General features: G+C 36.9%; 1 protein-coding gene across 1 annotated transcript in view; it reads left to right on the top strand.

Moving 5' to 3' along the window:
• RASAL1 (RAS protein activator like 1) overlaps positions 1 to 15,661 on the top strand; it is a 1,855,221-nt gene that overhangs the window by 1,611,220 nt on the left and 228,340 nt on the right. The window contains exon 17 of the mRNA XM_044068436.1: positions 15,008 to 15,145. Coding sequence (XP_043924371.1) covers positions 15,008 to 15,145 — 138 coding nt within the window. The remainder of the gene's footprint in view (positions 1 to 15,007; positions 15,146 to 15,661) is intronic.

The following is a 15,661-nucleotide window of genomic DNA, read 5'->3' as shown; positions in this document are numbered from 1 at the left end:
AGATATGATCATTATGGAACTAATAAATAAGGTAGCCTACAGACTTTCAACTCAAAACAGTTTAGATTCATCAAGGACAGATCCTGCTTACTTAACATAGTCAACTTCCTCTGGAAGGCTACTGTAACAATGGATGAGGGCAAATCTGTACATACTGCATATCTAGACCCCACAAAGGTGTTCAACACCTTCCCACATTCAAGTAGCATAGATAAACTCTCCAAGCTGAATCTAAATCCCTACATTACTCACTGGATATCAAACTGGATCACAAATAGAACCCAGGAAAATAATGATGTGTGTCTCTCTACCTCCTCCAAAAGACCTATTACTAGTGATGTACTACAGGGTTTTGTCCTTGGGCTATTTCTCTTTGGTACTTAATTCTTGGAGTACAAAGGTAATGTTAAGAGTTTGTGGCTGACTCCTCAGAGGACACTGTGATCCTTCAAGAGAGCCTGTTCTGAAAAAATAGCCGGTGTCAAAACCACAGATTAAATCTAAATGACTAGAAATGTATAATCATATCCTTCAGCAAGCAAGACTTTTCTTGTAGCAATTGCAGTGACAACACACGCCTGAAAATGTATCCTCTAGTCAGGGATGTGGGAACCTATGTCAACAACTAACTGTCCTTTGATCATCACATATCCACTATTGTAAAGAAGTCCTTTTTCATTTCACAGTTTATATCTAAAGGTTTGGCATCCTGGTCTAATGATGTAATCGTTCCACTGTACTCAGCATATATTAGGCTGATAATTGAGTATAATGTCAAATCGTTCCACTGTACTCAGCATATATTAGGCTGATAATTGAGTATAATGCCAAATCGTTCCACTGTACTCAGCATATATTAGGCTGATAATTGAGCCCCTTATGATATGTGCTTAACACTTGTCCCAGTTGGAACAACCACAACACTTTCATATTAAGAAAATCAAGGGCCTAAATCATACCAGCTATGTGGACCATCTCAAAGCCTTGCCTCTTTTCTCAGTATCATAGATTACTAACAGGCAAACTCAGCCTCAAATATAGAACTTCAGCAGACCCTATCCTGTCAGACCTATTCCACTTTTTGCAAGTCCAATGGTGGCATAAACATCCAGTTAAGGGTTCTTAGTCTGTTCTGCAAAATAAATAGAACATGTTGGAAGGATAGGTGTGTATCACAGAGACTTCTTCTTCTGTGGGATTGTCTTCCACTCCATTTCTGTTACTCCATTCAGATGTAATTTGGATGAATTGATGTTAACTGTAAATTCATCCCAGTTTAACATTGTTTTATCCCTCATATAAATTTCCCAACATATTCTTGTTCTGCCTGTCTTTGAGTTATTTGCACACAAAATATAAGGGCTAAAAACTACCACAGGAACGGGGCTTTTTTGAGCTGATATGCTCTGGTACGGCATACTGGCACCTCTGCTGCCCTGTTTCTTAAAAAAAATAACTTTCTTTTTTAAGGGTGTTCTTCCTTAAGAATGCCCTTTGCGTTGGATCGCACACACAGAAGACCTGGACAAGTAATACTCCTGTGTTTGATTCCAGGAAGACCAAAGCACTGAGAATTCTGTTGCAAATCATGTCTGATCAGATTCATGTTCCTGTACTACAGCATACATGATGCAGTCATTATGGTAAAACACAATAAATGAAGCTGTGCTGGAAAACTCATTACAACCAGAGAAAGAAAAAGAGAACTTGATCAGTATGTATGAAAGAGTTGATGGTAGAGGAGTTATCATTCATGAAATTTAAGAACTGATACTGAGAAAGCGTTCTTCACATAGTCAAAGTAAATTTAATATAATTTAAGTAATGAGTATTTAATGTTCCTTAATCTGTGGTACACCACTGTCATAAATTCAAGACATTAAAAAAGGTAAGTAAATAAAGATGAGGTGCAATGGCTCGCAGTCACATTTCCTATCTCCTCCTCAAGAAGTCTGAAAAACATTCTTCTAATTCACAGTTTCCAATTCCTATCATATCAAACTGAATTTCAGAAATACTACTGTACAGAGCTCGTGCTCTGCACATGCAGTAGGTAATGCATCAGAGTCATTAACCACTGAATGTGCAAAGCAAACATCAAATGCATTAACTTGTGGGGGTGTGGCCAAGATGCCAGTCTGATAGCAGCAGAAATCCATAGCTCTGCTTAGTTTTCATATCCTGACAGGAAATATACTTGAATTTTTATAAAAATCTAGCTAAAAGTATACTAAAAGTTAGATTAACATAGACGCTTTATTATTTTCTAAAAATTAATACATAGTCAAGAGAATGTTTTAATTATTCCTGTCAAGAAGTTTTCTACTGGAGATCTCAAGATGAGCAACATGAAGAACCCACACCAGGAGAGTACAGTGAAGAAAGAACTACATCTTATAATAACAAACATCCAAGAACTGTCACTAAAAACATGAGCAACGTGAAGAACCCACACCAGGAGAGTGCAGTGAAGAAAGAACTACATCTTATAATAACAAACATCCAAGAACTGTCACTAAAAACATGAGCAACGTGAAGAACCCACACCAGGAGAGTGCAGTGAAGAAAGAACTACATCTTATAATAACAAACATCCAAGAACTGTCACTAAAAACATGAGCAACGTGAAGAACCCACACCAGGAGAGTGCAGTGAAGAAAGAACTACATCTTATAATAACAAACATCCAAGAACTGTCACTAAAAACATGAGCAACGTGAAGAACCCACACCAGGAGAGTGCAGTGAAGAAAGAACTACATCTTATAATAACAAACATCCAAGAACTGTCACTAAAAACATGAGCAACGTGAAGAACCCACACCAGGAGAGTGCAGTGAAGAAAGAACTACATCTTATAATAACAAACATCCAAGAACTGTCACTAAAAACATGAGCAACGTGAAGAACCCACACCAGGAGAGTGCAGTGAAGAAAGAACTACATCTTATAATAACAAACATCCAAGAACTGTCACTAAAAACATGAGCAACGTGAAGAACCCACACCAGGAGAGTGCAGTGAAGAAAGAACTACATCTTATAATAACAAACATCCAAGAACTGTCACTAAAAACATGAGCAACGTGAAGAACCCACACCAGGAGAGTGCAGTGAAGAAAGAACTGCATCTTATAATAACAAACATCCAAGAACTGTCACTAAAAACATGAGCAACGTGAAGAACCCACACCAGGAGAGTGCAGTGAAGAAAGAACTACATCTTATAATAACAAACATCCAAGAACTGTCACTAAAAACATGAGCAACGTGAAGAACCCACACCAGGAGAGTGCAGTGAAGAAAGAACTACATCTTATAATAACAAACATCCAAGAACTGTCACTAAAAATTGACAAATTCGAAAACAAAATGGATATTATCAAACAAGAATGCAGTAAACAACTGGAACTATCTGAACAGATTATTGCCTTAGAGGAAACAATAACTGACCTAGATACTAAAGTGACAAAAAATGAACATCACAATGAATTTCTTCTGAAACAAAACACCAGGCTGATTGAGAAATTGGAAGATCTTGAAAGTAGATCAAGGAGGAATAACATAAGAATATAGGGAATTCCTGAGAAAGAAGAGGGCGCTAACATGATTCAATTCCTCTATAAGTGATTTTCATCAGCACTAAACAAGCCTGAATCCCTCTCTTTTGGAATTGAGAGGGCTCATCAGTCCTTGGCAAATCCAGCTTCATCTCTGAGTTCATCTAACCCCAGGTTTATAATTGTTAGATTCCTTTCCTCACAAGACAAGGACTTCGTGCTGATATCAGCTTGCACTAATTCCCCTATCAAGATGTGTGAAAAAGTTATTCGTTTTGACAATGACTACACCTCTACAGTCATATACAGAAGAAAGGAGTGTGTTCCTCTAATTAAGTCCTTGAAAAAAGCCAATATTAAAGCTCAAATTCTTTTTCCTGCAAGAATAAAAATCGCCTTGCCAGAAGGAGTGAAGATCTTTGATTCCCTACAAGAAGCAGTAGAATTTATCCAAAAGAAGAAAATACTGTCAGACTTGGAAGAAATGGAATGGTCATCCTAGAGTTTGAAGAGACAGGCAACAAAAAATGGATGGTCTGTGAAGGAAGGAGCCAACAAAACTAAGAAATTAAAGGACAAATTAATACATTTCTTCTAATTTTAAATGCTTTGTTTTATGAATCATAATATATTTAATTCTGGAAAGTCTCTATGCTGTAAGGTAATGTGAATAATCTTTATTATTAACTTTCTCTTTTCCTTTTTATATCTACTTCTTCTAATTGCATATAGTGCTAAGTATTTAAATAGCATTATCTCTCTTTCTTCCTATTCTTTTTTGTTAGCAATGTTCCTTTTCTCTCTTTTCCCCATTATAAGTGCTTTACATACTTTTCCCTTTAAATAACTACAAATGATATATGTCTTCTAATTCTTCAGTAATAGTTTAATTTGACTTAATACCAAAGTACATTTTTTCTAGTGAGTCAGTGGTGGGGTAACAAGGTGTTTCTAATTAATGTTTTTAACTAGATGTTTTAGACTCTTTGTTTAGATGCATTTAAACATTAATACAGTACATTAATGGTGTTTTATAGATAGCTAAATATAAGTTTTATATATATATATATATATATATATATATATATATATATATATATATATATATATATATATAGGTCCCCTACAGAAGACCGACAGCTCACAACACCGACACCCACATACTGCAGAAGTAAATTCTGGGAAATAAGATATGAATGCATTTAGCTGATCTCATAGTCCACTGAGATTCCTTTTCTAATACATGCTCATCATCATGCAACTACTGATACAAATATCATTGCTCATTCTCGATACTTGTGAAATGGTCCTCAGACCCATTTCCACCACAGCCTGGGCTACAAAGGAAGGGGTGAATGCAACACTTAGGGATATTTTAGAGTATGTTTTAGGAAACTGGGAGGAAACTGGGGTACCTGATGAAGGACCAAGCAGCTGTGCGGAGATCATAGGTTCCAAAGTTCATAGGTGGCTAGGCTAATGCCACAAAAAACTTTACAAGCCTAGCCAATAATACCAAGGATATGACAGCAATATATCTTAATTCTCCATTTATGGTATGTGGGTAGTATCAGAGTGGTGGGTCTTTGGGTATTGGAGCCCTGAATCATTTTATGACTGCCTCTGCCCCTAAGAGACATGGGCTGTACCCTGGGAGTGGATTTACTGTTCCCCATCGAATTTTCCAAATAATTTTTGATGAGTTTGAGGAATGACCTTTATTTTATGAAGGTGGGACATTTACTCCATAGAGGAGGAAGCCTTTGGGATATGAACCTGTTTCTCCAGTAAGTTCTGTTATAGTCACAAATAAAGTTTAGGTCCATGGAATGTGTAACCGTTGTATAATTTTTCTTGCGAACATGTAACATTTTCATCAGCGCTGGATCAAAGAAAATCTTGTATGTTAGGCATGAGTCACCTCTCAATAAACAATATGAGATGTTGTAAAGGGAAAGGGCCTTTAGTCAATCCCCTTAAGACATGTGTCTTATGCTGTGAATTTCTTTAATGAGAAACCTCTGGGGCCGCTTCAAATGGTATATGTGCCTGGCCTGCTTAGGTACATGCAGAAGGGAACATTATACTCAATTATGGGCCTGATGAGTGCTGAGTACAATGGCACCAGGGTTTTTTTGGGGCCAGTACGTGCCAGTGTGGCATACCGGCAGCTCTGCTGCCCTGTTTCTTAAAAACAAACAAAAAAAAAAAAAAACAACTTTCTTTTTTAAGGGTGTTCTTCTTTAAGAAAACCTTTTGCATCAGGTCACACAGACACAGAAGGCGCGTGGAATTTGAATTCCTGAAGATGTTTGGACTGTGGACCATGACCAGACAAGTAAGTGGTAGATGTGTGTGTGTTTGTTTAAGTTTTTAAGAGGAGTGTGTGTGTGTGTGTGTGTGTGTGTGTGTGTGTGTGTGTGTGTGTGTGTGTGTGTGTGTGTGTGTGTGTGTGTGTGCAAGAAATAGGTAGGCATGTGTGTGTGTGTGTGTGTGTGTGTGTGTGTGTGTGTGTGTGTGTGTGTGTGTGTGTGTGTATAAAGTAGGAAGGTCTGTGTGTGTTTGTGTATAAGAAGTAGGTAGGTCTGTGTGTGTGTGTCTGTGCCTGTGTGAGTGAGTGAAATGTCCAGATTTTCGCAGAATGTCAAGATTTTAGTCTCACATATGTGGTCTGTTTCTCATAAAACTGTGTTTTTCTGGCAATCCCTGGCAAATCATTGAGGATTAAGACAGCAAATAATGGCAGAGATTTGAGCTTTAGTCTTCATATCCTTCAGAAAGTTCATACTAATGCAAAACTTGTTGTTCCATCAACTTTCTATGTTTGTAAGAGCAATATTTAAAAGTTGGCCCTATTTTTGGACATTTGTCCCCACCATTATGTGTATCTTTGTTCAGATTTCTTGCTCTAAAAGGCTGACAGGTATGGGGGAGGGTCTAAGAGGGAGGTAGGGGTGTATGTGTGTGTAATACCTCTCAATTGTACAGAACTTCACAGAATGTCAGATTTTTGCCTTATATTTTTGGTCTGTTCCTCATAAAAATTGTCTTTCTTTTTTTGAGAAATCACCGGGATGATCTAACGATTAAAGTTACTAACTAATGGCATGCATTTGAGTTTAGTTTCAGACTTCATAGCTTTTAGAAAATGCATTCTAACACGAATCCTGCTATTCTAGCAACTTTCTGAATTTATACGAGCAATATTTAAAATGTATCCCTAGTTTTGGGCCTTTGTCCCCCATTATGATAGTCTTTACCCAGACTTCTTGTGCTAAGAGGTCGAGAGGTATGTGTGTGTAAGAGATCGGTAGCATACCCCTCAACTGCCCAGGATTTTGCAGAACGTCCAGATTTTTGCCCCATATTTTTGTTTTTTTCCTCATAAAAAGATTGAAGTTGCTAAATAATGACAGATATTTGAGGTTTACACCTCATATCCTTTAGAAAAATGCATACTAACACAAATCCTGTTATTCTAGCAATTTTCTAAGTTCACGAGAGAAATATTTATAATCTGTTCCTATTTATTTCTGACTTTGTCCAGATTTCTTGCATTAAAAGGTTGAGGTGTGTGTGTGTGTGTGTGTGTGTGTGTGTGTGTGTGTGTGTGTGTGTGTGTGTGTGTGTGTGTGTGTGTGTGTGTGACAGTGAAATGCCTTAGTTAGGGTTAGCAGGTGGTTAGTAATTTGCTTAGGCTCAAGCCCTGTACCTTAACTACAAGAAAAAAGAGCCTAAATCCTCTACCCAAAATATGCAACTGTTTTGCTTAGCAAATGGTATCACTGTTTTGTGTTTAGAGTTTTAAAGCAGTGTTAGTAGCACAGCCGGTAACATACTTTTGTTTCAATGCAGAAGGCTGTGGGTTCTGTTCCCACAGCATGTAAATGGATTGCTGATACTGTGTTGGATTTTAAGATGGTGGAGTGCTGTAGTCCTGAGTATGTCCTCCTTTGGATAAGATGCCTAGTAACCATGAACCTGTTTGAGTTTGCCATCCATTCCCTATTGCAATATTACCAGCTTATTATTTTCATGTAACATAGGCAATTTATTCATCAAGGCCAGCAGGCAGAAAATTTGTAGACAAAATACTTAAATATAATTTTTTTTTGCTAGCAGCAACCTTTCATTAGTTAGAGTCAGATCTCTTTAATGTGGAATTATTCAGCTGACTTTCACTTCTGCAGAGACTGTGCATATTGACTGATATTGGTGAGTTGTAATGACAGAAGTTTGAGTGACCTTTTATGGTTGAAATGTTCTCAATTGAGCAGTTTTGGCATTATTGGTTCATATGTTTTGTTTCTTTGCTTATTGGCTATAAATTTAAAACATTCTCTAACAAGTGGTGCATTATACAAGGGATATAATTTAATTATTATATATTATAATTTAATACAATCAGGAAGAAATTTTGCATGGTCCTAAAAATGTGTGAGGGGTCTATAATTGAAAACAGCCCAAAGGTAAACAATCTGCCACTGGCTAGACGCATTTTCTTTGAATGTGGGTTTCAATGCTGTTTCAATGAATGTGAGTTTCAAAGTCACAGAAGTTTTAATGCTGTCTCTTTTCATTGTGAGACTGTATTGCATTGTTTAGCAAATGTTTATCAGTGTTTATGGTGGACAATTTGAAATAAAAGCTTTAAATTAAATCCAAACATCTGTAATCATTGCAGAAGTAAAGCAGAAAGCAATATGCACACTGAGAGTTTTGAACAGTGTTTATGGCAACTGGGGAGAAATAGCCAAATAATGGGACACTGGAATGGCTGCATGGGGAGGGGGATGAGGGGGTGTTGACGCAAATGCAACATATGCATACCACCACCTGTTTGTTTACAAAAAAGCACTGCATAGGAACGTATAACTATGTGTAGCTTAAACATTTATATACTCTTATTCAATTGTGAAATATCTTGCAATGCTCTACCAGGTTCTTATCTACTCTCATTGTATATTTTGTACACTTGTATTTTCAACCAAAAGGGGTAATATCCTTATTGTATTCTCTAACTGCTGTAAAGTCTACAACATGTATGCTACTACTATGTAATGTCTCTTTTGTAAATTTTTCTTCTCTTTGTAAACTTAAGGAGTTTTTCTCCCCAGGACTCCGCTGAAAACAGACACTTGTTGTCCAGTCAGCCTATCTTGGCAAACAAATGTTAAATAAATAAAACAAATAAATAGCTAGACTTCTAATAATCTTCAGAGATCAATAGCCTAGAATGTACCTATGAATCTAACTGAAAAGGAGAGCGGTCAATAGTATAGAAAATAACATGCCAAGTATGGAGAAGGGAAGATAGAAAAGAAATCACTTATAGTGAAAAATTGCCAATTATGTGGATAAAATCAATGGTAGTGACAATCTGGAAGAAGCATACAAGCATGGTGGAGGACTTGGAGATGAGCAGAGTATAAAAAACACAGTGACAGAAAAATAATTAATTTCCTACTAAGACAGTGTGAGGGTGTTAAAAGCAGTACGAGAATATGTTCAAAGGTTTGTATGTCTGCAGACCAGTTGAAGCCTAGCCAAAAATCCCTATTCAGAATTTCCCTCTAGCCTCAAGGATGGCAAGAAAAGGCTGATCAGGAGAGAATTTAAGGCTGCCCATCCAGTTATCTGGGTTTACACTGAAGGTGGCAAGGATGCTACTCTGCTTGACATGTACTGCAAGTGTGTTCCAGAGGCCAGGGATATGTTGGGATATGAATCAACCATGTCACCGTGTCTTATTTATCTGTTGATGAAGGTTTAGTTCCTTTAATTGAGTATTTTGATTTACCACTAGTTCTGCAAATGAATAGGAGATCATATTATGCTGGAACTTTCATGGCATGAAAGGCTAGACATAGATCTCCATGGTGGAGTGTGTAGGAGACTGAGTACAAATAAAGGGCTGACAGTCTTTGCTAATAACAAAGATTTTTGATTGAATTCACTGATTTTTTGTCTCTGTATTGAAATGTCGGCACTCAAAATGCTGGGTGCCAAAATGTGAAAAAACACTGAAAACATAGGAGAATTGAAAATCTTGAAAACTGCTTTTCTCCTTAAAACTTCTTTTTGCAAGGGAGGCAAGTCCCCACTGCACCTTCCATTTCCCCCAAACTTATATATACCAACTCAAAGATTGCCATACCTCGGAGAACAGGGAATCATCTGAGCAATGGCATCTAGAACTTACCAAGTCCTTTTTGTCAGCGATTCTGTCTCCATATTTCAGGACTTGGTCTAGCAGATACCAACATTTCAAATGGTTACTGATCTATTTTGTTATGAATGTCTGAGGTCTGTCAACTTGTATGATATGTTTAGATAAATATTTGCCAAAATGTACATTATATTCAATAATGGGTCTTATAAGATATGGGTAAAGGGGAATTAAGACTTCATTTGGTCTAGCAGAGACACCTTTGGAAATTAGATGCATCAGATAAAAAGCTTTCCAAACTACTATGGAGACATGATGGTCAAATGATAAGGAATTATCAAGAAAAGTACACAGATCCCTTACAACAGTGTCTGATTGGAGGAGTACATTTCCTATAAGGTAAGTAAAACTGTTTTGTTTACCACAATAAACTATGCTACATATTTTTACATTTAATTTGAGACCATTGTCCTTGTACCAATTGCTAATTTGGTCTAAGCCACATTGGAGCAATTGTGAGTCAGCTGAAGATGAAATGACAACATTCAATTTACAGTCATCTGCAAACTTGGTTAACCATAATCCAGAAGTGCTGGCCTGCAGGTCTGAGAAATATATGCCAAACAGCAGAGGGCCAAAAACTGAGCTCTGTGGTATACCACTGGTAACTCTTTTGCTTTCAAGGGTGACACTTGCAACTCTAACCACATGGGTTCTGTCAGATAGCCAGTTAGCTATCCATCTCACAATATAAGGATTTATATTCAAAGTTAAAAGTCTATCAATAATGTTTGCATGGAGAATAGTGTCAAAGGCCTTGGCCAGGCCTAGATGCTGTATGAGATGTATAACCACTATTCACTGCTTCAATTACTTTTTCAAAGAAATTAATGAGGTTAAAGAGGCAGGACCTTCCTTTGATAAAGCCAAATTGATGAGGGTCCAGGACTAAGAGATTTTCAATGTCCAGATTAATGAGGTATGAGACAATGCACTCCAGGGCTTTACATATGAGGCTAGTGAGACGAATGGGTCTATAGTTACCAAGGTCCATGTTTGGACCACCCTTGTATAATGAAATTAGAATAGCTGTTTTCCTGGCTGCAGGAATGTAATCAGTGGAAAGGCTTAGACTAAAAAGTTTACAGAAAGGCTACATTTGTCATTGATAATCAGGCAACCTGGTATATTGTCAGGGTCCATGAATTAAATATTCTCAGTTTTTGAAAGGGATGAGAGATCTTGTTCCATAGTAATTAAAGGGTGGGGCTGTAATTGTGGAACACGTGAGATAGCTATAACTGTGGGTGGAGTAAAATTTGCACTAAATTTGTTAGCGAGGATATTAGCTATTTCCTTTGGGTCAGAGAGAATAATATTATTTTGGACTAGCTATGAACACTGTTGTGTGTTAGTTCTTAACTTCCTGACAGAGTTAAAGAAGGATTTGCAGTTGTTTTTGGTTTTAGTAGCTATTTTAAGTTCATGTTCAGCTTTGAGCTTCCTAATGGTTCCCTTAAGCTGTTTGATAGTTTGCTCAAGTGTGCTCTTAAGGTAGGTATATAAGCATTAACCAGTTTTTTTTCTCTTGTATAATTTATTTATATGGGTATTCCACCACAGGAGTTTGTTTTTAAATTTCTCATTATATTTTTTGCAGATAGGGAATGCTTTATCAATGCAACTATTTAATTAGGAGTAGAATTCAGAGGCATATGTAGCAGCTTTAGCAATAGGATCCTTCACAAGAGGATTAGGGCAGAATTTATTTAATTCATCAAGTAACTGAAGAAGGGTTGCTTTTGATAAGTCCCTAAACACAAATTTATTTACAGGGGGAAATACCACCAGTAAAAGGTTGTTAAATATGTTCTGATTTGATAAGACATGCTGAAACATAAGGAGTTGTGCAAGAAGTAGCCATATTTGTGAGGACTACCTCCGGGATATTGGGGCCCCTAGTAGGATGGTTAACTGCTTGTAACTCTGCTGTATAATGCTGCAAATGGCCACAGTGAACTAAAACATTTAGAAAAAGAGTTCCAGGAACTTAGGTTCATAGGTTCATAGGTAGGTAGCCCTAGGGCCCTAGGGCCTATAGGCAAAAAAAAAATGTACCCTGGCTTTCGCCACCCAAGGAAAATTATTTTCCTATGCCCCTGTCGAGCAGAGCCACAGAAGTGATCCCCGGGGTGAATTTCCCATGTTGTTTCCATGGCTGGGAAGGGCACCAAGTAATGCACCTATTTTGCACTCTGCTGTCCAATATATAACACAAAAATCACAATAAAAACTGTTGATATGTCAAGATCTGAAAGGAGGAGGAGAAGTCTGGACTAGAAAATATCCTGTAGACATTCCCCTAGAAATCAATGCCAGTATCAGTCCAAATAGCTTCCAACAGCGTTGACATTTGAAGTGATACATTGGTATTCCTAACTTTTGCCTGCTGTGCAGAACAGTTCTTCAATGTACCTTCTATAATGCTGTCTGTATTAGGGAGCCAGATTTTCCCTCATAAACACTTGAGTGTTTACATCACCTAGATGATCCTCAAATTCCATCTGTAGTGCTTTCTTTTCTAAGAAATGAAGGGTGGTCACCCTTGCATCGTTAAGATTGTACTTTCCTTCTGCTGGAGTGATGATGATGAAATCACGGAAGCATTCATAACATCTAAAAGGTCCTCTTGTACTTGAGGACCAAAAATGAAAAAAATGGTCCTAAAAAAAAGAAAAAAGAAAAAAAATCTGCTTTTCTTTTTAAACTGCATCTAGCCACCAGAAGTGCTTCAGCCTTAATCATAAATGCAGTACCAGCATGCAGTAACAACCAATTGGCATCTGCTGATCGTGCCCTACGCAAAGGGCAGCTGCCCCTTTCATACCAACCTAACTATGCCTCTGACTTAGGTGATGTGCTTCTCAGCATATTTTGATGGAACAGGGGAATGTGAGGAAGGTGTGAATATTTCATTTTAGGGATTCCATAATTGGTGATAAAGTGAGAAGTGAAGTTACTTTAATTATAAATAAGAAGAAACATATAGCTAGGCAGCATTTTTCTCATCAAAGTATGGAGTAGTTAATACTATTCATTGTGGATGCAACCCAGTAAATGATATGTTGGGAAACCAAACTAATGACTAAAATATAGCTAAAACTGAAAATCCAAGAACATTAAAATAACATAAAATCAGCTGTATCATCCTAAGGCCATTTAATGTTTTTATTACTTTATACACCCTTAAAGAGTAGGGGAAGATGCAGAGAAGAAATTGAAAGAAGCAGATGCTGGATATATGTTAAATTCTGAATACTCTTGTTTGAATGCCATGTTAGACGATAAAACACGCATCTAATATGTGATTGCATCATTTTGCTTGTTATAATAATATATTTGATATTTTAGTAAAGGTATGTTTAAACATTTAGAGCAGGTCTTCAAATTGATTGGTTAATTATTTAACTGTGAAATTTGTCCAGTGATGCTATGATATGGTGATGTATATAAATGATTACCTATTGTATGATTATTTACTAGATGGTTTCAGGGATGTCAGAGCATCCATTAAAATTTTTATAGCATATTTTATTATTTGTATTACTTTCTGGTGTGCCAAGGAGATATCTTTAGGAAAAAACTTGCACTTAAATTGGGTACAGCAAATGCACTATAATTAATATAAAACACATTGTTATCTCCATCTGAAATGTCTTATCTTAATGTAGTCTGCTGTTGGAATATAATATGGGGTACAGCCAGCCTACAGAACTGATCCACTGAAGCTACAATGTTTAGTTTTTATGTATCTGGAAATCAGAAAAAGTACATAGGAAGAATAACTAATGCCTGTTAAAAAGCTTACAGGTACATGAAAATTATTTCAGTGCCCAAAAAGGACATGCTTTGATTCATGAGCGAAGGAGCTACTGTAGACCAGAACACTTGAGTTTCAAGCAAAGGTGAATCCTTTTTTACCTTTTTAACTTGTAAACATAATCATATATACTGTCTAAAACAGAAGTTAGAACACTTTTTAACCCCATCAACTTTTTCCTTAGCAGATTGCACTGCTTTACATAGATACATTACATTTATGTAGACGTGACAGCAAGTGAAAACATTATATCTCCAAAATGCCACATCTGAACTCCTGAGATCCTTAAGCACTCTTCCCTAATTGTTCCTCCTTGGGGTTCATCACTTTATAGTAAGATTTGCCAATTTCATATGCTGTGGCAATATTTCCTGCTTGCTGCTGCTTATGGCCATATAGTCCCTGTAGTTCTCAGCAACAGAGAGCAATGTTTTCAGTAGTGCTGAAACAGCTGCCACTTCTGTGAGTACAGGCCCCTGACCTGGAACCCTTGCATTAATTTAAACAAGTACTTTGTTTAAGTGTCCATCATGGATTTATTAGTGACAAACCTCAGCTCCATTTTCAGCCTGACCCACTGAAGAGAAAACAAGTATGCAAAATATATCTTTTTTTCTGGCTCACCATCTGGTGCCCTGGTCACTACATGAACTTGAGTTACAGGCTGCACAGCTGTGGACCCTGTATGCACCCCAGTGGGCTGACTCACAAGAACATTTTTCATACTGCAATATCTCATCAGTTAATAAAGCAACATAAAATAGCAGTGCTCAGTATTTTAGCTATAAAGACAAGAGACTAGAAACCTAGTATCTACAAAATCATCACAAGGTCATTTTGTGTCTGAATAAACTTGATGGCAGCTGTAAACAAGAGAAGCATAAATATGTAGGAGTAAGGCAAGGGTGGAAGGGAGTACCATGGTGAATATATCCACAAAAATGAGACCCCAAATCTGTCTGTACATTTACCAACTTACCCATAACCTAAGTAATGCAGAGCTGCTTACTTAGTTTTGCTTCATCAGTACTGCAAATGTTTTATTTATTTATTTATTTTTGTAAATAAATTTGAAACTGTCCTGAATTATTTGTGTTTCCTGAACAATTATAAAATGTAGAATGGCATGTAAATTACTACTTTAGGGTGTATCATTAGCTCTGCTGTAAAAAAAGGCTTTACATTTACCATCCAACATTCATATACTACTCATCGCTACTTATTTATAGATGTGTTTAAGAAGGGCAGCGGAATTGTAATTTCTGTAATTTAGATATATCTTAACCAGCATGTATTTTTTTTCAGAATTTCCATTCATTAAAATGCAATTTAATCATGTTATTCCCATATCTTAACAAGTTTGCTTATCTGTGATATTTTTGCCTTTGTCTTTATTCCAGGTCCGTTCTTCCATTCCTGTTCAGCGGATCTGTGCTGTAGAACGAGTTGATGAAAATGCTTTTCAGCAGCAGCATATGATGCAGATCATAACACATGACAACGAGGGACAGTTTCATATTATGTATATCCAGTGTAAGGTAAGAATCTGTCATACACAATAGCTAAGGTGAGGTCTAAGCAGCCATTGTGCCATCAGATTATGAATAGTCATCTTTCCCTAAAATGTGGAATACACTAAGTTCTATTTATGTGTGGCACACCTGTAAAACTCAGAATATGACAGTAATCTGTCAGAGGCTCCCTGCTTTGCCTATGTGCACTCAAGATGAACTGAGACAAAAAAACAAAAGCAAAAAATATGTCAAACAATAGACTCTGTAATCTTACTCTCCTTTAAGATCCTTTGATTGTTGGAGTCAGAACAGTGAAGTTACACAAATTAAATTGGCACTTCTGGACTTCATTTGACTATTGTATTCATATTAAAGCTATAAGCCCTAAATAACATTCAGAATCAAATACTGTAAACAACCAGTCTGGATTCTAGATAAATAGAAATCATTTAGTTGGAAATATGAGGAATACATGACCCTACTAGGGTCCCAGACTGAACAGGGGAAGAATGCTTAGTGATGCCTTACTGAAGTTGGCAC

Source organism: Protopterus annectens, chromosome 4.part0 (genome assembly GCF_019279795.1).
Source record: "Protopterus annectens isolate FY-2018-M chromosome 4.part0, PAN1.0, whole genome shotgun sequence".
Taxonomy (NCBI): Eukaryota; Metazoa; Chordata; order Ceratodontiformes; family Protopteridae; genus Protopterus; species Protopterus annectens.
Note: the sequence above shows the minus strand (reverse complement) of the source record. Positions and strands in the feature narration are given on the sequence as shown.